At 28.9% G+C, this 24969-nt stretch overlaps 5 protein-coding genes across 8 annotated transcripts; 2 read left to right on the top strand and 3 right to left on the bottom strand.

Annotated features, from left to right (window-relative positions):
• Positions 1 to 2160: 2160 nt before the first annotated feature.
• LOC141524163 (uncharacterized) lies at positions 2161 to 4703 on the bottom strand. 2 transcript variants are annotated; one of them, XR_012478672.1, is made up of 3 exons: positions 4460 to 4703; positions 4137 to 4297; positions 2161 to 3619 (listed from the first exon to the last, which is right to left on the bottom strand). XR_012478672.1 is itself a non-coding variant. In XM_074237856.1 (3 exons), exons 1-3 carry the CDS (start codon positions 4613 to 4615, stop codon positions 2331 to 2333), a joined length of 984 nt encoding a protein of 327 aa, XP_074093957.1. In that variant the 5' UTR covers positions 4616 to 4699; the 3' UTR covers positions 2161 to 2330. The 2 variants fall into 2 exon arrangements, 1 of the variants encoding a protein (XP_074093957.1); XM_074237856.1 differs by having other exon boundaries at positions 2161 to 2997; positions 4460 to 4699.
• A 4979-nt stretch (positions 4704 to 9682) lies between these two features.
• Positions 9683 to 12676, top strand: Gk1 (Glycerol kinase 1). Its single transcript, XM_074237774.1, has 9 exons — positions 9683 to 9908; positions 9987 to 10245; positions 10330 to 10553; positions 11130 to 11336; positions 11424 to 11534; positions 11624 to 11877; positions 11971 to 12176; positions 12257 to 12388; positions 12461 to 12676. The coding sequence occupies exons 1-9, from the start codon at positions 9837 to 9839 to the stop codon at positions 12541 to 12543; spliced, it is 1548 nt and encodes a 515-aa protein (XP_074093875.1). The 5' UTR covers positions 9683 to 9836; the 3' UTR covers positions 12544 to 12676.
• An 89-nt stretch (positions 12677 to 12765) lies between these two features.
• LOC141524068 (uncharacterized) lies at positions 12766 to 13412 on the bottom strand. The gene is made up of 4 exons (XM_074237718.1): positions 13379 to 13412; positions 13164 to 13288; positions 12989 to 13096; positions 12766 to 12906 (listed from the first exon to the last, which is right to left on the bottom strand). Exons 1-4 carry the CDS (start codon positions 13410 to 13412, stop codon positions 12859 to 12861), a joined length of 315 nt encoding a protein of 104 aa, XP_074093819.1. The 3' UTR covers positions 12766 to 12858.
• Positions 13413 to 13577: 165 nt separating this feature from the next.
• On the bottom strand, positions 13578 to 16464 carry LOC141524114 (uncharacterized). Of its 3 annotated transcripts, XM_074237772.1 has the most exons (7): positions 16373 to 16462; positions 15743 to 16312; positions 15500 to 15681; positions 15081 to 15274; positions 14722 to 14996; positions 14496 to 14659; positions 13578 to 14403 (listed from the first exon to the last, which is right to left on the bottom strand). In XM_074237772.1, the coding sequence occupies exons 2-7, from the start codon at positions 15938 to 15940 to the stop codon at positions 13719 to 13721; spliced, it is 1698 nt and encodes a 565-aa protein (XP_074093873.1). In that variant the 5' UTR covers positions 15941 to 16312; positions 16373 to 16462; the 3' UTR covers positions 13578 to 13718. The 3 variants fall into 3 exon arrangements, with proteins under 3 accessions (XP_074093873.1, XP_074093872.1, XP_074093874.1); XM_074237771.1 differs by having other exon boundaries at positions 15743 to 16464; XM_074237773.1 differs by having other exon boundaries at positions 15500 to 15666; positions 15743 to 16463.
• An 833-nt stretch (positions 16465 to 17297) lies between these two features.
• On the top strand, positions 17298 to 24702 carry Nos (Nitric oxide synthase). Its single transcript, XM_074237690.1, is given in 20 exon segments — positions 17298 to 17922; positions 18159 to 18295; positions 18362 to 18616; positions 18706 to 18847; positions 18932 to 19083; positions 19168 to 19342; positions 19442 to 19543; positions 19694 to 19986; positions 20072 to 20091; positions 20094 to 20391; positions 20474 to 20617; positions 21438 to 21742; positions 21822 to 21900; positions 21982 to 22175; positions 22254 to 22423; positions 22505 to 22715; positions 23031 to 23118; positions 23208 to 23332; positions 23435 to 23772; positions 23864 to 24702. Coding segments are annotated over 20 exon segments (3450 nt in total). The 5' UTR covers positions 17298 to 17817; the 3' UTR covers positions 23981 to 24702.
• The last annotated feature ends 267 nt before the right edge of the window (positions 24703 to 24969 follow it).

Here is a 24969-nt window from a genome sequence, read left to right as displayed (position 1 = left end):
TTTTTAATTATTATTTTAACGATTGATATCACAAATGCTTCATAAAATAGAACTATATATAAAAGAAAAAATTATAAAATGTTTGTTTTTGATATATAATTGCCAAAACTACGACCCTGAATAAAAAAAAGTATTGAGACAAAGAAAAAAACATTGAAAAGAATTAGACTGACTAGAAAACTAATTCTTTTCAATACTTTTCCCTTTGTCTCAATACTTTTTTTAGTCAGTGGAATCCTTGATTTCATTCAATAACATTAGAAATGCAAAAAAAAAAAAAATAAATAAATTACCATCATGCCCTAGTGTATGTAAACATAATATTCCAAATAAAATAGAAACCTTTTAAATACGATTTAAATTTGAATACAAAGTATTTAAATTTGATGGTTGAACCTTGAACTTTACTATGTATTCGACCTTATCTTGTTCTCTGTAATTTAGTATCCGCAGTATAGTGCATTTTTTTAAATCTCTGATAACTGTAAAGAAAAATTAATAAGTAATAAATATTAATTTTATATTATTAATAATTTTTTATTACTGAAAATAAAGTGGAGCTGTGCTATTTGAATCTCGTTCAACGTGGCGTCGCTATGGTCGATGTTGGGTTTAGTTATGAAAATTCAGTGCCGCAAATCTTCTGTTTCACTTCACCTTTCACCCGCGTAGTCATAAAACTGCGGATCCACCGGGATACTCAACTTGTCTTATTGACAGCCAGAATGACTGTTGCTCGAGTTTAAAGTTACCAAAAAAAGTAAGGCAAAACAAAGCAGATGGTAAAATTTAATCGAGAAACGTAAATGATATAAAGATAATGTCAATTGTAGCGTAAGCGTACTATCGATTCCTAATTAACTATGAACAATATACTTATACATATAGTTAAGTTGTTTGAATCTCTTATAAAAATAATTTTATGGAATCAATTTACATAGAACCGTGAAAATACATACAATTGAAATAATTGTCGCATTATACTTATTTTAAGAGTTATTCAACTGTTCAGTTGTTGCTTTCAATAACTTATTGTAAACTACGGAGGTACAATTATGACAAATAGTTTGAAAGGGTTATAGATTGCTTATTTATTAAAAAATAAAAAAAATATAGAGTAAATATTGTTCAAATTTGTACAGATATCAAAAATTATAAATCTGTAAAATGTCAATAATACAAGATCCTGCTCCAACAAATCAAATGGATGAGCTAGCATTTAAATTGCAGCTCTTATATTATTATAGTAAGCTGCTCATGAAAAGTTTGGACGAACAATCACAGTTATTGCATGAAATAGAAGTTCAAAAGAGTGAATTAGAAGAGCTAGAGGTATTTTATTTTACATATATTTACTTCTAATGGATTAGCTTTTTTTTTAATTAACAATTTTCTTTTTAGACAATCGCTGAAGCTCAAAAAGATATTAATAATGCTGATAATTAGAAAATTATCTTTGGTGATTATTTTTTATGCTTTAAATAATGTACAGTATAAATGTGATATTATTATGTAAGTAATTGGATAAAATGTTAAAATAATTGAATGCTGTAATAAGTAAAGTAAAAAATGTACATAAAAAGATAATAAATATTTTGTTTTCATTACATAAAATAATTTTTTTGTTTTTCAATGTTTTATTCATCGATTAACAAAGATAATTACATAGTTTAAATTCATATATTATTTATAGTTTATCAAAAATTAAATGTAATTTTTACCTTTATAAATTACATTTTTTATATTAAATTAATTTGTTAATTTATAGAATCATATTATTGTTCAAACATAATTAATTTTATAATAACGAAATTTCAAATTTTAAGCAATTAACGGTTGTGCCTTAGTGAAACATCTTTTTTTGTGTGCAAATAAACTACCGGAATTACTATAAGCCATCCCACAGTTATTACTACAAATGAATGGTTTTTCTTTCGTATGAGTAAATTGATGTTCTCTGAAACATTTGTACATTCGAAAAGATTTACCGCATATTTCAAACAAATATTTATTCTCTCCAGTGTGTTTAGAGACATGAAGTTTCAATAAATGCATCTGAGGAAACGTCGCGTCACAAAGGTCACAAACGTAAGGTCGTTCGAGTGTATGAGATCTTTCATGATAAATCCATTTACTTTCCGTAAAAAAATCCTCGACTACAATATTTACATTTATATGGTTTTTCTTCTTGATGAGTTATACTGTGACGTTTGAGAGATTTATTACTTTCGAGTTTTTTCTCACAAATCTGACACTCAAATCCTTTTTCGCGGAATGATTTTTTATGATCCTTCATGTGCTTATAGAACGCAGATTTTCGAATATATGCTTTACCAAGAAACATAACACTTTTTTCCATGTATATTTATTGATTCGATTGATTCTTCAAGCATATTTCTTGAATCAAGATCATTCAAAACAATCGGTTGTGATTCTTTCGGTGATTTCTTTACTTCTGATCTTGCAAAACTTGTGTAACAATGATCATTTTCAATAATATAATTAATATATTCTTCTATTCTATATTCTCTTAATGACGTAATTACTTTATTGGTTGCTTTTATTATTATGAATTGATTAGAATTATTATCAATATTGATATCTTTATTTTCATTACCATTATTTATTGGTACATAAATAATTTCAACCGAATTTTTTGGCAGCTTTTCTTGTTCCTTACAGACATCACTATTTAACACGGATTCAAATGATTGTTTTTTTGTCGTACAACTATTATTCAAAGTCTCAGATAAATGTTCATTAGTAATTAGTTTTTTTGTATCTAAATTAGTTGTATTAAATGATTTTTGTTTACCCTCTGCTTTACTTTCACTAATATTATTTACTTTTTTATTACAAACTCCATGTTCAGAATAATTTTTATTGAGTTGTGATATACGTAATGCGATTGACTCTTTTAACCAAGGTAATGATTCTGGGTCATATAATCTTTTTGTTCTATTGGTTATTTCTATTCCCAAGAAGTCTCCAGTTTGACTACGTTTAATTAAATATAAACAATCACTATTTATAATATTAAATTTACACTATTATGTATTAATACAGATAAAATTAATGAATAATGATGCAGCCAAATTTATTGATTTTCATATTACTATTCTTATTAGGTAAAAAAGTTTTGTAATTTTTCAAGGTCATTAAAATGGATGCATGTAAAAAGTATCTAAAACTTTTTTTTCGTTTTTAAAATTAGGAAAATATCTGTATAGATATGCAACAAATGTCTGACATGATATGGAGTTGCTTTGTTTCAATGATATAACAAAAGTCTATTTAAAGTCAACCCATTTTTGACGAATCTAGTATTTACTTTTGTAGGGATTTAAAAATAATATAATCAAAATATTAGGACTTGGTTTAAGGGATTATATGGGTTCCCTCCGGGAAAAAATGGCCTATTTTTAACAATTTTTTTTAATAGAAAAAATGAAATATTTTATTCAAACTTTTTACTGTCTTAAAGATGCATGTTGAATAAGGAATTACTGAAATTAAAAAAAAAAAAAAAAAAAAAAAAAATATTAAAAACTCTGCTAATGTGACGTCATTTCCAATGAGCCCTCGGATAAAAGATGCGTCCGCGTGATCAGCAGAACTCCTAGCAGGATTATTTCAAGTGAAAAAAAAAAAAATATACGCTTTAGTTAAACTTCAAACTAGGTCTTGACAAAAAAAAATTAAAAATTTAGCTAAAATTTCGCGGAATTTTTTTTTTTTAATAGTTGTAATAGGAAAAAAATCCTTCGTTCCAGACCTTGTAAAATATTTGTCGAAGACCTGTCTAAAATTTCATCAAGATCGATTGAGTAGTTCTCCAGAAATCTTGGGTACGGTCTTTGAAAACATAATTTTGAGAAAAACGCGTTTAAAGTTTTGAGTGACAATACAACAGTGCCATGAGCTCGCAAGTTTTTAAAACTGTATCTCCGAAACTATTATTCGGATCGATTTGAAACGTTAGGACAATACTCTAGAGATGCTGTAGAATTTAATAAAATATTCAAAAAAATCGATTTCTTGAAACCATGAAACCCATATAACTCCTTAACATCAATTCATTCGTATTACGCAACGATTTTCAAATTAATTTAAAAAAATAAATAAGTAGACAATACTTGTGAAGTAGTACAGTTGAAATTTTTTCAGCAATTCTGCTGTAAAAGTCTTGTAGTAAAGTGAGCGAAATTCGGCTTTGCTTCCAGATACCATAGTCAATAATCATTTTTGCCACACATTCAACACAAATTTTGTTTAGTAATCCATCATTTTCTTCAATCTAAAATAATAAACATAAACAATAAATTAATTAGTATCGCAAATTATGAATAGTTTTATTAAAAATAACAAATTGTTGAAAAAAAAATTTTTATACTCAACATAATTTTAAATTTTTTAATAAAATAAACAATTTGAATAAATCAATCAACATATAACTAACCTCAACGCCACCATGTATGTCAAGTTTTTGTTTAAATTTAAGCCCTAATCCACTGTAGTTATCATGATTAGATATGGAAAGAATATTTTCAACTTTTTTATTCGACAGTCGACAAATTTTGCAGTCGTTGTCGTTGTTAGTTATTTTTAAATTCATTTTCTTTGACAATTTAAATTGAAAGTGCGCAAATAGTAAGTAAACATGTATGAGGTGTGTAAGTGTAACCTCAACTGACAGATAAGAATCGAAAATTTGAACAATCGATATTTCAGCGAGAGAATAAAAATTTAAAGTGTTATGCCTCCATCTAGTTGCAAAATATTTTATTGATACTAGGCGTTACCTACCGTTGTTTTTTTTTCGCCCGGGAGTATTAAAATACTCAGTTCCAGTGCGGGAAAGGGAATTTGAATTGAAATTAATTATATTGAACGACTCGTTATTTGATTATTGAACCGTGTAAAATATACTTATTTCATTTATTGACTAAACATTTAAATATAAGCTTATGAAGAGAATTACAGAGAGTAGATTATACAGTTCTGAGCTCTCAAGGAGAAGTCAGTTACAAAAAATGTCGGCTCGAAACCTCCGACCTCACGTCTCCCCTCCATACCTCACACATATATACTCAACTATTACAATTCGTACTTCGCTTGACGCTTACACTAATACATACAACTAAACTTATCTCGAAATACACTTATATTTATTGCTTTTTACATGTATATCCACAATATAAGAAACTGAAAATATATATATATATATATACATATACATACATACATATACATACATATATATATATATATATATATATATATATATATATATATATATATATATATATATATATATATATATATATATATATATATATATACATATACATACATATACATATATACACACATACATATATTAGGGTAGGGGTTGTCTTATTACACCAAGTTTCTTATACTTTAGGTTTCCATTTTATTAATTAACTAAGATTACTATCATCATATCTACTTTAAATATCGTTAATATCAACACTAATTATTATTATTGTTACTACAATTATTCGTATAATTGTATTTTGTATTTACTATTATTGTTAACATTATAATACTATTATACTAACTTATTATTATTTTTTATATTATTATTATTATTATTATTATTATCATTATTGTAATTATTACCATTATTATTATTATTATTATTATTATTATTATTTTGTTATTAAATGCTCAGGGGGGTTATCCCCGGAGTCCGATTCTCCGAGGGCCCAGCCTGAGCTCCATCCGTTACTGCTGGACCACTCCGCACAACGAGGCGGTTAGTGATCACAACAGGCCAAATTCATTTCCCTTAAGAGATGGAGAGAACCAAGTAAAACAGCCTTCTGCATCCCAACTGCCAAGAACTCAGCTTTTGATGAGCAAGCTGGAACTTTGGCAAGTGAGGATACAAAAGACTGTTTCATCCCTCCTAGGACGCCAACAATCAGGACGACAAGCTTGACACGGTAACCTGGGTAAAGTTTGCCAATTTCAAACAGGAGATCCTGATATATTTGTCTTTTGTGCTCTTCTTTGGCTGAGATGTTGTATTCAGCCGGGGCCGAGAACTCAATGACATAAATGTCACGAGTGGCCTTGTCGAAGAGCACAATATCAGGTTTGTTGTGATCTATCCGCCGGGTTGTTGCAAATGGCATGTTCCAATAAATTTTGCAACTGTCATTCTCAACAACCTGGGGAATATCTCCTGGCAAATAAGGCAGCACTGGTGTCACGTCAATACCGTAGCAATGACGAAGATAGTAGTACAGTACTCTCAGGGCAGCATTGTGACGCTGGATATATGCACCTCTCGCCAGCACTGGACATGCCGACAAAAGGTGCATAAGTGTCTCCGGATGTTGTCTACACCTCCTACAGGACGTGTCCGGAAGCTGCACCTGGAGCACCTTGCTACGGTACTCAAGAGTGTTAATGACACCATCTTGGCAGGCAAATATGAACCCTTCAGTCTCGGACATCAGGCCCGCTGACTTTAAGAAGGAAAACGTCAGCTGGATGGACAAGCCATGATCACGCACGTGTTTAAAGAACACGCTGTGCATGGACTTGTCCATCAGTTCGCCAAGGAGTAGTTTTTCCTCGGCGTTCCTGATGACGCTCTTAAATTCCTCCTTTCGGAGTTCCATAAGAGCGTTTATTTCTCCAAGACCAAGGGTTCTTGCCGCATATATTGTTGCCTTATACAAGAATGACCCCTTATGCGCATTTTCATGTTTATGTACAATTTGCATAAGAAAGTCATCCTCGTCTGCAGTGAAATTGACAACTTCGTGTGTTAAACCCAGGACCAAACGGTCGTGAAGCCGCTCCAAACTCTGCAAACCTCTCCCACCGATGGACCGGGAGAGGTATAATCTGGCGACTGATGAATTGGGGTGCATGCTCCGATTCATATTAATGATCTTACGGGTTTTGATGTCGAGATCTCGTAAATCCTTTCGGGTCCATTTCAGGACACCGAAAGAGTATAGTAAGACTGGGACAGCGAGCATGTTAGTAGCTGAGACTTTGTTTTTGCCGTAAAGTTCGGAGGACCAAATTTTCCGGAGTCTCCTAACATACTCGCTCTGGAGAGTTGTTCGGACTTCAGAGACCGCATGCATGCGGTGCTCTTCCATTCCCAGATATCTATACAACTCCCCGGCGTCTAATTGTCTTAAGACACTCCCATCTACTAACTCGACATCATCACCAGTATCAGAGCACTTACCCCTCGCCAGATGTACGACCGCACACTTGTCCAACCTAAAAGACATTCCGACATCTCGTGTGTACTCTGCTACGATGTTGAGGGCCGCTTGTAGATGATCTTTATCAGCGCTATACAGCTTCAGATCATCCATGTAAAGCAGATGGGTAATCGAATAGTTTCGATCACCCGGAGGCCCCACAGAGTACCCATGAGTTTTACGGAGAGCAACAGATATAGGCAGCAGTGAAATGCAAAACAGCAGAGGGCTCAAGGAATCGCCTTGGAAGACCCCTCGTTTGTACTCTACAACTCCGGTTACGTGCAATGCGTTTCCACTTCCAATGTGAAATCGCGTTCGCCAGAGCTGCATTGTACGCCGAATGCATTCCACTATTTCGGGATTGACTCCCAGGCATTTGAGTAGATATAAAATCAACTCATGTGGAGTTGAGTCAAATGCCTTGCGATAGTCAATCCAAGCCATTGACAGGTTGCGTTGATAGTAGATCGCATCTTGTAAGACGCATCGATCCACTATCAGGTTCTCCTTGCAACCTGACAGGCCTCTTTTACTGCCACGTTGTTCATATATCTGTTGCCATACAGGCTCTATCTGCTGCAAGATACGGTTATTTAAAATTTTTGTAAAAATTTTATAAACCGCATTCAAGCAGGTGATAGGCCTGAAATTCTTAGGGTCAGACAAGTCACCTTTTTTAGGTATCAGTACGGTTCGCCCTTCTACAAGCCAGTCCGGAATCGGATCGTCAGCTCTAATGTATGATGTAAATATGCGGGCCAGATGGAGGTGGCCCGCATATTTATTATTATTATTATTATTATTATTATTATTATTTTAATACTATCATCTACTTATCAACAGTGATATCATTATAATGACATAATTATTCGTTAATTAATTTCTATTGTTGCGGCTGTGGTCCGACTTGTGCATGGTGTATCGCATTTGCCCTGCTCCTCACCCCTATCTCTCAGGCTCTTGGAACAGTGACACGGGGAAACCACAGAGAAAACCCATGTCGATACATATATATATAAAAATGAATCTATTATAAAAATATATATTACTTATTATAGAAATACAATTTCCAATTTACGATGAATATTTAAAAGTTATTTTAATATTTCCTTAATTATTCATGTAACAACCGTGCCATTGTTATTTGAATTTATTAATTTAAAGTTTTCTTATTTTGTATTTATATTTTATTGTTTTTGGGAAATATCATTGTAGGATATCTAAATGGTTAAGGGAATCCTTGAAAGGTTCAACATGTGTTTTCCTTTTATGTGTTTCTACAAAGGTCTAATTGTTAGGCGACACGTGTGGGTCATATTCGAGTGTATATTTTTTTATTTTGAAGAGGTTTACAAGGATTTATTTATTTATTGCTTACTCCAAAAGAGTGTTACCTAAAATTTATGAGCCATAAAGATTTCTTTTTGGACGTTCGATTTAACCGGATGTCTTATTTATTATTAACAAATATAGTTTTATATTTTATCGGACAATTTAAATTCGCGCCTCCTAATTGCAGCGTCATCTTACGGATTCGCTGATGACATTACAAAAGCTAAAATCCTTATAATAAAAATACATGAGTGTGAAGTTAGTCAATAGTCGAAACGCAAAAATGGGACGTGATTCCTTATTGGATAAAATTAAGGCGCGCACGTAGCGCGCTATTCAAATTTCTATTAAAAATAAAATCTGATTAAGATATCGATTTGTTCATAAAAAAAAATACTAAAAACAATTTTTCACTCGCCAGTTCAGGGAGGTGATATCGATTGTTAAAACTTTCGTCGTTTGTCGGCTAAGTTCAAGCTCTTTTACGAGTGATGAGATAACACCATATGGTATATACCAACTATTTATTGGAAAAATAAAAACTTCAAGTTCTAGAAATATAAGCCCCCGCTTATTTTGAAAATGTTGTATGTATTTTATTTTATTTATGACATCCTAATAATGAAACGTTTTGATTTATAACTAAAATTAGCAATAAAAAGTATTTGAGAAATAAATTGTAACTATTAAATTGTTTGAAAAAATAAAATCAACAAGCTGAAAATTAGTTTTTTTTTTTTTTAACAGCATTGTCAAGGTTTATTCCCAAAATGTCCCTACTTTGTGTATGTGTATATATGTTTACACATATTTTTTTTACATAAACTTTGGCACTTGCTAACTTGCGAATTGATCTGTGACAGCACGTATTTTTATGTAATTTGTTTATTGTAGTTTACGAAAAATTTTGAACATTAGAATAATTCATTCTTTGAATATTTATATTAATTACCAAATATATTTTTTATTATTAATAATTGTTTACAAACTGTAATTGTTTATTATAAATTCACTTCAGTACTTATTTTCAATAACAGACTCAATTTTGACTGGTCAACAATACCTCTTATCTAAGTTATTTTTAATTTTTAATTACTTGTACAATTAATACTGATAATTTTTATATTCGGAAGTTCTCATTGGATTATTAATTACTATTATCGACAGTAAATCGATTAAAAATATTTCAACAGTACTTAAACGATTTTACTTTTTGTATTTTAAAATAAAAATATTCCTGATATAATGCCTGAAACCAAAAGAAATCCTTGTTATGTTGGATCTATCGATGAAGGAACCAGCAGCGCTAGATTCTTAGTAAGTTTGTTATTATCTAATAAATTTATTTTTTTTTTTTGTATGATGCAATATAATAGATATAAATATTTTTTGCAGATATTTGATGTAACGAAAAGAAAAGTAATAACATCCCACCAAATAGAAATAAAACAAAAATATCCTCAGGAAGGATGGGTCGAACAAGATCCAAAAGAGATTCTTTCAGCTGTTTTGAACTGCATCGAAAAAGTAGTCGAGAATTTAGAAGATATTGGTATTGCAGCTTCAGAAATTAAAGCTATCGGTATTACTAATCAACGAGAAACAACTGTTGTTTGGGATAAAAATACTGGAGAACCTCTTCACAATGCTATTGGTTATTTTCTGATAATTTAAATTGATTTCAGTTGCTTCTATTGAATATAGTTGAAATTATAATTAAAATTTTATTAATTGATAGTTTGGTTGGACATGAGGACTACAACAACTATGGAAGACATTTTGGAAACGATTCCCAATAAAACTAGAAATAAAAATTATCTTAAGCCACTGTGCGGACTTCCTATGTCACCATATTTCAGTGCTCTTAAAATTCGTTGGCTTATTGATAATGTTCCCAAGGTCAAACAAGCTGTTGAAGCTGGCACCTGTGCATTCGGAACCATTGACACTTGGCTTATTTACGTAAGTTATGAAATATATCTTTTCGAAGCAAGTGGTTGCGCTCCTTATCAGTATAATTGATTCATTTTTACTTAGGACATTTTATTAAATTCTTAACGCTGATTTTTGATCAAACTAAGTAGACCAATGCAAATAGTCTGAAATATTCTTTAAATAATTAATAATTATTTTTTTTTTTTTTTTTCAATTAAACCATAAAGAATAAGTGTAAAATTTTTTATATAAACAAAATTAATTTATCGAGTACTTTGCATTTATCAGTTGTTTTAGAATTTTTATGATCTTAAGTTAATTATAAAAAAAAAAAAAAAAAAAAATACTCTTACGCAAGATATTATTAATATCACTTTTAGTAATATTACTTTTAGTAAAACATTCAGTTGTTTAAAAAATATATTGAATATTTTAGGATACTTTTATTCGTTAATAAAAAAATGTAATCAATCTACGATGCGTAAATATAAGAATCTTATATTTATGCACCGTGAATTTATTAGGACTTTTTTTTAGGCATAAATAGTTACTTCTAATAATTTGTTAATAGTAAAGTTTCTGATTTTTATTTGAAATTTTTAGAATCTCACCAAAGGACAATTACATATCACAGACGTTTCAAATGCATCACGAACAATGTTAATGAATATTGAAACTCTTAAATGGGATCCTCTTCTTTTGCGTTTCTTCAATATCCCTCAATCAATTTTACCAGAAATAAAGTCAAGCTCTGAAGTTTACGGCCATGTATCTAATCCTAGTTCGCTAGCTGGTATTCCAATCTCAGGAGTAAGTTTTTATTATCATTAATAACTTAAAAAAAAGTAACAATTATTCATTTTATCCTTAAAAATAATTATATGTATTTTTTTAAAGTGTGTAGGTGATCAACAAGGAGCTCTATTGGGACAATTATGTTTAAAACCAGGCCAAGCTAAAGCTACCTATGGAACTGGATGTTTTCTGCTTTATAATACAGGAAATGTTGTATGTAATAATGATTTAAGCGTATGATAGATAACGAAAACTACTAAGCAATAAATTATTTAATTTAGACAATATTTTATTCGAATTAGAAAGTTGATTCAACTCAGGGACTTATCACAACTGTTGCTTATAAATTCGGCAAAGCACCGGCTATCTATGCTCTTGAAGGTTCTGTTGTTGTCGCAGGCGCAGCTTTATCATGGCTGCGAGATAATATGCAACTTTTAAATAATATAACACAAACTCAAGATCTTGCTGAACGAGTTCGCACTTCAGGAGATGTTTATTTTGTCCCTGCTTTTTCTGGACTTTATGCTCCACACTGGCAACAAGATGCTCGAGGGTAGGATTAACATTTTATTTACTTAATTTAGAATATATATTTACACCTACTATTTTCTTTTTAATGATAAAATATTTTTTTTTTTTTAAATAGAGTTATTTGCGGCATTACGGAAGACACTCAGCAGTATCACATTATTCGAGCTGCATTAGAGGCTGTTTGTTTCCAAACTCGTGATATTCTTGAAGCTATGGTAAAAGATTCAGGAACAAAACTTTCTACTTTACTAGTCGATGGAGGTATGACTGTTAATAACTTACTTATGCAATTGCAAGCTGATATTACTGGTATAAATGTCGGTGAGTATTTTAAATTATTTATCTATTTTTTTAAATCAAATTTTTTATTAATTTTCTATTTATTTATTTGTTTACTTAAGTGAGACCAAATATGGTAGAATCAACCGCACTTGGTGCTGCAATTTTGGCTGGAGTAGGTGCAGGTTTATTTGAAATCGGTGATGTTGATGCTTCACAAATGACTAAATTCTCACCACAGATAAGTGAAGATGGTAAATAAATTATTTTTATAAATCTTTAATAATGGTTGGAACAACTCATACATTTTCTAATTTAAATTTTAGAACGTGATTTACGGTATTCAAAGTGGAAAATGGCTGTGGAAAGATCAATGAAGTGGGATTTATCATCTAGTCTTGATAATTAAAGGAACTTACGATTTTTTTAACATGGTAATAAGATAAAAAAATTAGAAAATTATTTTAGGAAATTATAAAGCTTTAAGTTTTATTAGTTGATTAAAGTTGTTGATAATTATTATTAAATAACAATGATATGTATTTTAATAGGAGAATTTTAAATTAATATACAATACGAAAATTCGTATTATAAGATACAGCTTAGCTAAATAAACATCAATTACATTAGTAATTAAGATAAACTGTTAATAACATTAAATAGTCATGAAAAAAATATAAGTTATTATGGAAGTAATTAAAAAGATATTCTACAAAAAAAAAGCTTATGAAGTGCCCCGACTTTTAAAAAACTTTTTCCGCGTCGGTGTCGCCTAAATTTAAAAAATAAATTTATAGTATTAAGTGTTATAATGATAGAAATTTTTTACTTTTTCCAATCTTTTTACTACTTACTGGCGATGTTGGAGTTGAATAAGATCCTTGGGAAGCTGATGATCGAAATTTTGGAGAACTTAACATCGATTGCGACAACTTACTATATTCTTCATCAATTGATGAAGCCTAGAAAAATTATTCAACTTATAATTAATTGAGTAATGATTTCATTTTATTATACTTTATCACTTACATCAAAATAATCTAGGTTTTTTTTCGAATTTGCATATTCAGGTATACTGAATTTTAATTTTCGTCCGGGTGATTTAGGTGATTTTAAACTGGTTTGAGGTCTCAATATTGATTTAACCACTTTATCTACCACCTATACATAATACAAAAAATTGAATTATTTAAAGTAACTTGAATGATTTTAAAATTTAAATTTTATACCTTATTTTCAAGTACTCGAATTTTTCCGCCCTAGATAATAAAGTACCATAAAAATTATTACTATTAACTAATATAAATACTTTTATATGACTAATAAATTATACCTTAACTGGCTGATTTTGAGATTTATACGTTGATGGTGATTTTAAAACGGTTACATTTTTATATTTATTATTTGTGTGAGTTTCAAGTTCAATGTTTGATTGATTTTTATGTTCAAAATTTGATAGACTTTTATGTTCAATATTTGATTGAATTTTATGCTGTTCAACAATCTTTATACTATCAGTTTTCAATTGTTGGCGTTTTTTTTCAAACTTTTCCAAGTTAGTTTTTAATTTAGATAATTCTTCCTTCAACTGTTTTTCAAGTTTATTTTTCGAGACAAGATCTTTTTTACATTTTTCAACTTACTTTCAACTGTTTCTTTCCAATTTGCGAATTCCTCTTTTAATTTTTCGATTTTAGTCTCAAAAGAGCTAACATTTTTTTTAGATATGGTTAATTCCTTTGTAATTTTATCGTTTGAACTTGAAAAATTGTTTAGGTTATTTAAACACTCATCATACTTATTCGCTTGTATTTTTGATTCCTTATTGTGTTCTCTCTCAAGCTTTTTCTTATCTGTTTTTATTTCTTTATTCTCGCTTAATATATTTTTTACGCTTTTTGTTATAGATTCTAACTCTTTCTTCAATTCCGCTACTTTGGATTCTTTATTTTCTTGATAATCTCGAACTTGTTTGTCAACATTGTCACTTGATTGTATTGCTTCTTTAAGCTGACTTTCTTTATTTTCCAATTCATCTAAAAGCTGTTTTGTTTCTTCCTCCTCGTTTTTAAATTTATTATTTAATATTTTCAACTCATTTGAAAAATTACTTTTTTCTCGAGTTATTAATTCAAATTCATTTAATTTGATCAAGCAATTATTATATACTTCATCTACTATTTTTTCGAGGCTTATTTTTTCGTCGTTAGAATTTTGTAGAGCCAAAGTAACTTTATTCATTTCAGCTTTTACATATACTACCTGTGACCTAAATGAATAATAAAAATAACCAATTAATATAAAATTAAGTAATTAAACATGAGTGAACTATTGTTTCATACTTAAAATAAAATTACTTACAATAGTTGTTTAGATTTTTTTTCTGAAAAATCAGCAAACTTCTTTTTTTGTTGATATTTCTTAAGTATCTCGCTTTTTTGTTCCTGGATATATTTCATAGCTGTTTCAGCTTCATTACACTCTTCATAAAGTAAAGATAACTTCTTTTGATCACAATCTTTTATCTAAACATGAAAAAAAAATAATTAAATATTATATGAAAAAAATGGTTTGTAAATTTATTTACCTCCTCAATTTTCGACTCTTCAATTAAATTCATTTGTTTCAGCGACTTTTTCTCTTCTTCAACTAAACTTTCCTCCAGCTCTTTAATTGAATTTTTAAATTCATTTTCATAAGATTTCTTATGTTTATTTATTTCATCATTTATTTTTAATTGATTAATAATTTTTTTTGTTTCTTCTTCTTGTTGTAAAATATTATCATGAATTGTTTCATATTTCATTTTTGATCTCGCCAATTCTAATTTTATTTCTTCTAAGTGTACTTTAAGCTCTTCTTCTGTTTTTACAAAAAATAAATATCAAAAATTAATTTTAAAAATAACAAATGATCTTGAAAATCATATTGATAAAATTGACTTACTTTTACTCGCAATCAATCGATTCAATTCATCAATTTTTTTTGATAAAAGATCATTATCTTCTCGTAATTTTGTTATTACATCTTTGTACATTTTTTCTAAAACTTTAGCATGATTTTCACATCTAGTCATTGTATTATTGATGTAGCTTACATACTTGGTAAATGATTCCGACAATTTTAAAGCATCTGCGTACCTAAATTAAAAAATTATAATTGCATTAATTCAAGGAATTAAACAATCAGAAAAATTATCAAGACATCATTTTTTAGAGTAATATATTATTAAAAATTTTCATTTTTAAGAATTTATTTTTTCTAAAATTGAAAATAAAAAAAAATAGTAAATAAAAAGTAGTTTTATACAATCAATAGATAATTTATGATTTTATTAAATTTAATCTAGGTTATAATTAAATTACTTCTCTTTCAAATTCTGATTTTGAGCTATTATTTTTTCGAAAGCGATTCTAAATTCTGAAACGTTGTTTTCTAAAGATTCCAATTCGTTTTGACATAATTGAAGAGTTTTAGCAGCATGCTCGTATTTTGCTTCATCTTCTTTTATTTTAGTTTTTATGTCTTGACCCTGAGAAAACGGAAACTGTTTGACAGCAGTAAATATTTGTCTAGACAGTGAAATATTATCAACGATGATATTTTACCTCATAGGTTAGTGAATTTTTAGCACCCGATGAAGTTGTTCTCCAAATAGCTTTTATTTTTTCTAAAAATTGGTGATTTGATTTTTCCAAATTAGATGATGATGATTCTAGAGATGATGTTCGGCGTAATACTTTACTCGTTGGACCATCTTGAATTATGTCTATTGAATTTTTACGTTTGCTTGATTTTTGATTCATTGTTTAAAACTTAATTTTAGTTATTCAATTTTATTCCTTGTTTTTAAATTTAAATGACCCAATTTGTTAAATTTTTAAACAATACTAATGATGTAAGAAATTTATTGTTCGTAACAAAGGGGTCCTGAATCCTGAAAGTATTAGATTGATGAGACTGATATATTGGCTATGAATTTTCATAATAATAAATACAATGTTGCCATACTTTGTTGTAATTTTTCTAAAACTTTTCAGTTTTCTATTTTAGCCAATTAAAAGTCATCATAGAGTTAATTTCATTCGCGGATTCAAAAATTAAAATAAGCGGTAGTTAACTGACTTCAAATGTTTTATTGTAAGTAACTCATTAAGTTCTGAGTCAAAGTAATTAATCTAAAATAAAATATCATCGACAATTATTTATACTAATGCTAGTGTTGGTACTTTCATTACTTCAATTTTTTTTTCAAGAAAAATAGTATATGGTTGAGCTTGAAACCCTCCGCCAAGGTGCACATAATACTGAAGTTAGCAGTCAGCTGTCAATTTTTAAAATTTTTTAACAAATTAATTACAATAAAAAATGCTTTTTAAAAATTTTCACTTGTAATTTTTATTAATTTTCACATGTAAAACTTTTTAATTAAATTTTTTTTTTAGTAATTTAATTATGACAATGAAGTTAGCAGACGTCTAAAAATTTTTGATTATAAATTACAACTAAAAAGATATTTATAAAAAATTGCACTTATAGTTTTTCAAGTTTTTTACATGTGACATTTTTTTTTTAATTTTTTAACTTCATTTTCATATTTAATTGCTATAAAATTCCAAAAAATTTTTAATATCTGTCCACTTCAGTGTTATAAGGTGCACCGTCAATCTTGAACTTTGTAGCGAAAATCGAAATTCGAAAACATAATTTTTGCATTAAATTAAAACAAAAAAATGTGACCAGATGTAAATTTCAGAGTTCTTCTCATCTTTTGTAAAATTACGTCAAATTTCGTAAATAGGATCAAAATTGGTCGATATACTACTAAGAGCTTTCTTCAAAATAACTAAAATTTTTTCTTTTGTTAAAAACGAAGAACTGGAATGGCTTGAAAATTGGTAGAGAACCTTTTATTTTTCTAACAGTTAGTTAAACTTTGAAAAATTGATCATTAAATTTAATTTGACTTAAAAACAATCTATTCCGAGTGATGTCAATTGTAACGAGAAATCGATACACAGACAAGTGGATGATTTTAATTAAAATTTAAAAAATTTAATTATAATTAAAAGTAACGAATTCCATAATTTGATGTCTCTAGGTATGAAAATTTTTTTGGTAATCTATGTAGATGTAGAGTACTTTTTTGCGGTACCCCATTGTGAGACGAACGATAATTGATATTTGATAAATAATTTCAGTACATTTTTTAATTTATCTCTTAAATCAATGGCGATGATGCGGCGCATGTGAGATTTTCGCCCGGGACAATATCTCTCCCTGTACTCTTTTTCATAAATTTTATATCATCTGATCTGTGGTAATATAAATTTATTCACGCATGCGATTTAAAATAACCGCGCATGTGTATTCTACTTTTAACTGTTTACTTTCGGAATTCCCGTTATTACTTATATGCTTTTTTTTTTATAAATCGTTTAAGTGAGATTCGGATGCGCAGGCCTAGATATAATGGGTATTCCTTTATCAAAGAAGACAACCACAACGTATAAAGAGCTCCAGGGAACATACGCCAGCGCGCAGTGATGAACTGATGTTCATTGATGATGATTCTTGTCTGAGTACATTGATCTATTCCAAGTTATTCACTGAATTGTGCATTTTTATTCTAGTATTTACAGTAGTTGAAAAAAAAAAAAAATAAATAAATAAATTAGCAGCAATGAAGGACCAACAGGAAACTGGAGTTCAGAAAAAAGCCACTAAGCTTAGGAATCTTACGCACAAAACAGAAGCATTTGATTTACTTCATCCTAAAGGAATGGAGGTATATTTCAATTATTATTTTTATGAATTTTAGATTTTTTTATTTTTAAATCTATGTGAAAATTTTTTCAAATTGTTATTTGAAGTATTTCGAAAATTTTTTTAATATATTTGACTGAATGTTAGAGAATCATTCATTTTATTATTTCATTTTTTATTATCCTAGACGTTTGAATTATTTTAATTACTCTAACTTGCATTATTTTTTTAATTAACAATTAAATTTTTTTATTTCAGAAAACATTATGCTCGGGACAAGTATGTTTAGGAAGTGTAATGAGTCTTCCGTTTCATGGAACTGAGGCAAGGAAGAAAGAAGAAATTTTAACTCATGCTAAAGACTTTCTCGAACAATATTTTGCATCCATACGAAGGTAAATTTTATAAATAAACAGTTGGTATGATATTTATTTTACAAAAACGATAAAATTTTTAAATAGATCTAACAGTGAAGCTCATCATTCACGATGGGGAAGTATTCAAAGAGAAGTACTATCAACTGGAACTTATCAATTAAGTGAAACAGAGCTTGTTTTTGGTGCTAAACTAGCTTGGAGAAATGCCGCACGATGTATTGGTCGTATTCAGTGGTCAAAACTTCAAGTATTTGATTGTAGATACGTTACAACAACTAGCGGAATGTTCGAAGCTATTTGCAATCATATTAAATATGGAACTAACAAAGGAAATATAAGGTTCAATTGAAAAGTCATTTTTAAAAAAAACTTGTGTATTCATTCACAATTCAATGAGTCATTAATTCTTTTTATTTTTTATTCAACAGATCTGCAATTACCGTTTTTCCTCAACGTACTGATGGAAAGCATGACTATAGGGTTTGGAATTCCCAGTTAATAAGTTACGCAGGTTACAAAAACAAAGACGGAACTATTCTGGGCGATCCAGCTAATGCTGAATTCACTGATGTAAAGTTTAACTACTATTATTACTTTATTTTTACAATTTTATTAAAATTTTCAATTTAATAAATTAAAATTTATCTTTTTCAGCTTTGCTTTAAATTAGGGTGGCGTGGTCCACGTTCAGGAATTCGTACACGGTTTGATATTCTTCCATTGGTACTTTCGGCGAACGGTCATGATCCAGATTACTTTGATATTCCATCCGAGCTTGTTTTGGAAGTCCCAATTAAACATCCAACGTAGATAATAATAATTACTATTAATTGATTAGTAATTTAATGGTAATTACAATAAAAAGGTTTTTTGTTTTAATTTTAAACTAGATATGAGTGGTTTGAAGAGTTACACTTAAAATGGTATGCTTTGCCTGCTGTTTCATCGATGGTTTTTGATTGTGGTGGTTTAGAATTCACAGCTGCACCATTTAACGGCTGGTATATGAGCACAGAGATTGGAGCACGTGATCTCTGCGATACGACGCGTTATAATCTTCTTGAAGTATTTGTCGTTACATTTATAACTTTAATGCATTTCATGTGTTTGGAATTGATAAAAAATTATTTTTAATGCTTACACATAATTTTAAAATTCTTTTAGACAATAGCAGTCCACATGGGATTAGATACAAGGACACCAATAACACTGTGGAAAGATAAAGCAATGATTGAGGCTAATGTGGCAGTTATCTACAGCTTTCAGGTAAATTCCGTCACGTCTCCCCAATTATTGTTATTACTCTCATTATAATTATGTTTATAAATATTTCCATTGTTTTGTAAGACTAATTATCTTAATTATTTCATTGTTTTTTGTTTTTAATGTATTTACATTAAAAATGTATCTATTTAGATAAAGAATGTTACGATAGTTGATCATCATACTGCATCAGAGTCATTTATGAAACACTACGAAAATGAAATGAGATTAAGGAAAGGTTGCCCAGCTGATTGGCTGTGGATAGTACCACCTCTATCTGGCTCTATCACGCCGGTATTCCATCAAGAAATGGCTTTGTATCATTTAAAACCTTCATATGATGCACAAGATCCAGCTTGGAAAACTCATATATGGAAAAAAGGACGTGATAAAAAAGCGACGTCCAAAAAACCACGGCGTAAATTTCATTTTAAACAGATTGCTAGGTATTATTATTAATATAAAAATATCTTCAAATCGTGATAAAGGCAGAAGAATATTTATTCAATTAAAGTTCATTATTTTGATCAGAGCTGTAAAGTTTACGTCAAAACTTTTGGACGAGCTCTATCACGGCGTATCAAAGCGACAGTTCTATTTGCAACTGAAACAGGGACATCGCAAATGTACGCTGAAAAACTTGGTGAATTATTAGGCCATGCATTCCATTCCCAGGTTCTCAGTATGGCTGAATATGATATTAGTAATATTGAACATGAAGCATTACTTCTTGTTATAACATCGACATTTGGTAATGGAGACCCACCGGAAAACGGCGAAGCTTTTGCGCAAAATTTGTATGCTATGAAAATGAACGAAACTTATAATAATAATAATGAATCGAAAATAACGTAAGTTACAACGTAGAGATTATTATTTAATGATTCAGATAATAATTGTTATTAAAATAATTATGTGATTTTCTTTGTACAGATTAGCAACATCGAAATCATTTATAAAAGCTAATAGTCAAACTGAAGTAGGTAGTGTTAAAAAATTAGATAGATTAGACTCTTTACGGGGATCGACTACTGAGTCACAAAATGAAGATACTTTTGGGCCTCTCAGTAACGTTAGGTAATTAATTTAAACTAATTATCACTTTTTTTTTTTATAGATATTGTATTGATAGTCATATTTTTTGTTGTATATTTGAATTTTCTCTACAAACTCATAAGTATATGATGGTTATTTAGAAAAATACTTTTTTTTTTTTTTTTTTTTTTTTCCCATTCTTGTGGACTGATATTTTGAAAATGAGTCGTTCAATTTTGATGGGGCTTACAGCATTTCACAAATTTTTTGTCATTAAATATCGAAAATCGATCGATCAAACAATGTAAAAGTTACCAGATAAGAACGAAAAAAAATGATTTCTTATTTATTATTATTTGAACTAACTAAAATTCAATTAAATTCTAATTTCGATTGTTTTTTATGAATACCGTAAGCCGCATTTCAATCTGAAAATAAAACATTTTTCTGATACTTCAAAACGTTGTGACCTGATGAAAATTTGATTTTTTTAAATTTGACCTGAGTCAATAATTTTCCAAATTGTTAAAAAATTTACAATTCTTATAATGGCAAGTTGAAAAATAATATGCCTGCATGGTTTATCAAGAAATTTATAATTTCAAAAACTGTTTGAGATTCAATAATATCCATGAAAAGAAAATTTTAAGATTCTTGCAGTTTCCGAGCTCTGAAAAAGTATTGAAAATACTTTTTTTTAAATCAGGGATACTAGGAACATACCGAAAATTGAATCATTTTTTTTTTTTTTTTTTTAATTAAATTTCTCTATTGCTGATTTATTTTAAACGATATATTTGTCGAAAAAAATTCAATTATAAATGTTACTAAATTTAATTGTATGGATTAAAATGAATGATAGATTTGCTGTATTTGCCCTGGGTTCATCGGCCTATCCGAATTTCTGTGCATTCGGACGTTATGTTGATAATTTACTTGGCGAACTTGGTGGAGAACGGTTACTAAAATTGTCTCAAGGTGATGAAATGTGTGGTCAAGAGCAGGCATTTCGAAAATGGGCTGCAGATACTTTTGCAGTTGCCTGTGAAACTTTTTGTCTTGATGATGACGATACATTATTAGAAGTTGCACTATCACTTGGGTCAGAAGCTCTGTCTAGATCTACTGTACGATTTATTGAAGCCGATCCTCAACCAATTGCAAAAGGTAATTTTAATGTGTTGTTAAAAACAAAACCAAAACTTGAAAAAAACTATACTTTCTCATTCTCTAAATTGTTTTCTAGCTTTAAGTAAATGTCATAATAGAAATGTAACGACTTGCAATATGTTGAGAAAAACTAACTTGAGTGGAAATGACTCTGGGTAAAATTATTTAATTGATAATTTCATTAAACAATTAATTAGTTACATAATAATAATATGTTTTTTTTTTTTTTTTTTTAGTGCGACTACGTTATTGTTAGAACTAGATGATTTAGCGGGTATGGAAATTTCTTACAAGCCAGGGGATCATCTAGGAGTATTTGCATGTAATAAAAGTGGGCTAGTTGAAGGAATTCTTGCTCGCCTTGAACCAACTCTAGATTTTGATACTCCAATGGAACTTCAAACACAAAAACAATCTCATACACCAAATGGTTAATTATTATTTTTTTCGCACCTTAGAATCGTAATTTTACATTAAATGTATTTACAAAAAAATTTTTTTCAATCAGGTGTTATCAAAACTTGGGTTCCTCATGAGAAATTTTCACCAAATGCATTAAGAATGTTACTTACTCGATTCTTGGATATTACTACTCCACCAACACCTAATCTCTTAAGATACTTTTCATCAATTGCAGAAAATCCTAAAGAAAAAAATCAACTTAATCTTTTAGCCACCGTAAGTATCTCATTTTTTTGAATTTACATGCAATTAAAAAAAAAAAATCAACTAATCAAATCTTTATTGAATTCAATACAGGACTCAGCAGCTTATGAAGATTGGAAGCATTGGAAATACCCAAATTTATTGGAGGTTTTAGAGGAATTCCCATCAATAAAACCATATGCTCCACTTTTTGTTCTTCATTTAACTCCATTGCAGCCGAGATTTTACAGCATTTCTTCTTCACCGCTAGTACATCAAGGACAAATTCATTTGACAGTTGCTATTGTGCAATATAAATCTCAAGGTAATGAATAAAAGTTCATAGAAAAAAAAAATATTGCAAATTAATTCTTTAGATCAGTCATGGATGATTGATGATAGTCTTTAATTGCACACATTACAATGCGGTATGACCAATCAAAAAGCATTATGATTTTTTTTGCATCTTTCATTTTTTTTTTTTGTATGTACTATTAATTACGTACATATTTTTTTTTACGCTTTTCCTTATTATTTTCATCACTACTCATGTACTTAATTTTTATTTATACTTAAAAGGAAAAATACTTGACGATTTTAAGATAAAATTGATTTTAGAATTAATTAAAATTATTTTCAGGAGGAACTGGGCCTATTCATTATGGTGTATGCTCTAATTATCTCAATGAAATAACCGATGGCGAGCCATTATACGTTTTTGTTCGAAGGTAATGTTAATTTTTAAATTGAAAAAAATAGTAAAGCGTTTGAATTGATAAAACAACATTATTATTAATTTAAAAAATAAAATTTACAGTGCACCAAACTTTTACATGCCTCCTGATGTTAGTGCTCCAATGATTTTAGTTGGTCCAGGTACAGGAATTGCACCTTTTCGAGGATTTTGGCATCATCGATATGCTCAAATGCAGATGAAGACCCGTAAGTCAAATATATTTATCAAATTTTAATTAGCTGTAATTTCACAAGTATTTTTTATAATGAGCTTATTATTTACTTTCAATAATTTTTGTTGTATTAAAGGAGAAAAGTTTGGAAAAATCTGGTTATTCTTTGGTTGTCGTCAGAAAAATATTGATCTTTACTGTCAAGAAAAACGTGAAATGATGGAAGCAGGGGTACTGGATAATGTTTTCTTGGCCCTGTCTCGGGAAAAAGGAATTAAAAAAACTTATGTCCAAGATTTAATTCTAGCTGAATCTTTGCAAATTTATAATATGTTAGTACATGAAAATGGGCACTTTTATGTGTGCGGAGATTGTACTATGGCTGAAGATGTTTATCAAACATTAAAACACATTATTCAAACGCACGGACAACTTTCAGATAAAGAAGTTGAAGCCTACATGCTTTCTTTAAGGGTAATTAATTCTACTTTCCTATTAACTAAGCTAAAAAAGTTATAGTACTTATTTCCTATATTCTTGTTATAAAATATAATATTATTTTTAGGATCAAACAAGATATCATGAAGATATTTTCGGAATAACTTTCCGTACTGCAGAAGTACATAATCGCTCTCGTGAAACTGCGAGAATTCGATTGGCAACAGAACCTACATCAACTTAAAATAAATTTTGATTCTTCTCAAAAATATACTATATAAAACAGTTCATATTTATAAATCGATTAAAATTTGAAAAAAATCAAAGATCTTACGAAATAAGTTAAAGTCTAAAAACATTTGAAATTTATCTTCTCGAATTGCATGCTAATATTCTTCAAGTAATTTACTATGACTGCAAATAGTAGGTGAAAAACGACTTTAAAGAGTTTTAAATAAAGAAATTTAATATCGATAGAAAAATTTTCAAATTACTCTTTGAAAGATATTCTTTGAATCTTTGTGTCAATAATTTTAAAAAGTTTACTACAGATGCAAAATTTTTTTAAAAAGAAACTAAGGGCCATTGTTTCTAACGATGTTTTTTGTTTAAACAGAGTTTTTCTATGTTAACAAAAAAAAAAAAAAAAAAAAAAAAACTTGATTTTAATAAAAAAACATCATTTGAAAAGCTGACCCTGAATAACTGTCAAGCGTTTGTTATTATAATGAATATATCAATTCACAAGATGAATAAATAAATAAATATCAATTTTTAATTGTTACCAATATAAGATTAATCGCACAAATCTTGTAGATCTAACTCTAGTATTGTGATATCGTGTAACAAATTTATCGATATTACTCGAGTTAATTTTAAAAGTCGAAATTTTAAATGTGTAATTTATCAAAAACACATTATTTAAACCTTTATTTATTACCTGAAATAAAAAATTATATAAAATTATTTGATAATTTCTTTATTCTTGGTGAATACTGAAAATAACGGTCGTAAATATTAGTTTTATTACTTCATTACTCCTGAAAATTTCCCGCTCTGAATGGTTGGGCTAGACAACTCTTAAATGAGAGTTACTACTCGGCTCACACAATAATTCTTTACTATAATTTTACCCGCTTTTTTTATATTAGCTAGGAGATGAAAATATGTTTTCTAATGGTTCAATAATTACTTAAATTAAAAGAAACTAGATCATAAATTTATTCAATTTTA

The sequence above is a fragment of the Cotesia typhae genome, unplaced genomic scaffold, assembly GCF_013202065.1.
Source record: "Cotesia typhae breed Kobodo isofemale line unplaced genomic scaffold, CoteBio_Ctyphae contig_22, whole genome shotgun sequence".
Taxonomy (NCBI): Eukaryota; Metazoa; Arthropoda; class Insecta; order Hymenoptera; family Braconidae; genus Cotesia; species Cotesia typhae.
Note: the sequence above shows the minus strand (reverse complement) of the source record. Positions and strands in the feature narration are given on the sequence as shown.

Coding starts and splice junctions, on each gene's coding strand:
- LOC141524163 (XM_074237856.1), bottom strand. CDS start 4,615: ATGAATTTAAAAATAACTAACAACGACAACGACTGCAAAATTTGTCGA. Junction 4,298..4,459: donor ACATACATGGTGGCGTTGAG/GTTAGTTATATG, acceptor TTATTATTTTAG/ATTGAAGAAAATGATGGATT. Junction 2,998..4,136: donor TCAACTGTACTACTTCACAA/GTATTGTCTACT, acceptor AATTAAACGTAG/TCAAACTGGAGACTTCTTGG.
- LOC141524114 (XM_074237771.1), bottom strand. CDS start 15,940: ATGAATCAAAAATCAAGCAAACGTAAAAATTCAATAGACATAATTCAA. Junction 15,682..15,742: donor AAAATTCACTAACCTATGAG/GTAAAATATCAT, acceptor GCTGTCAAACAG/TTTCCGTTTTCTCAGGGTCA. Junction 14,404..14,495: donor AAAAAATCTAAACAACTATT/GTAAGTAATTTT, acceptor TTATTCATTTAG/GTCACAGGTAGTATATGTAA.
- Gk1 (XM_074237774.1), top strand. CDS start 9,837: ATGCCTGAAACCAAAAGAAATCCTTGTTATGTTGGATCTATCGATGAA. Junction 10,246..10,329: donor ACCTCTTCACAATGCTATTG/GTTATTTTCTGA, acceptor ATTAATTGATAG/TTTGGTTGGACATGAGGACT. Junction 12,177..12,256: donor TATTACTGGTATAAATGTCG/GTGAGTATTTTA, acceptor TGTTTACTTAAG/TGAGACCAAATATGGTAGAA.
- LOC141524068 (XM_074237718.1), bottom strand. CDS start 13,412: ATGGTACTTTATTATCTAGGGCGGAAAAATTCGA. Junction 13,097..13,163: donor AAAACCTAGATTATTTTGAT/GTAAGTGATAAA, acceptor TAATTTTTCTAG/GCTTCATCAATTGATGAAGA. Junction 12,907..12,988: donor ATTCAACTCCAACATCGCCA/GTAAGTAGTAAA, acceptor TTTTAAATTTAG/GCGACACCGACGCGGAAAAA.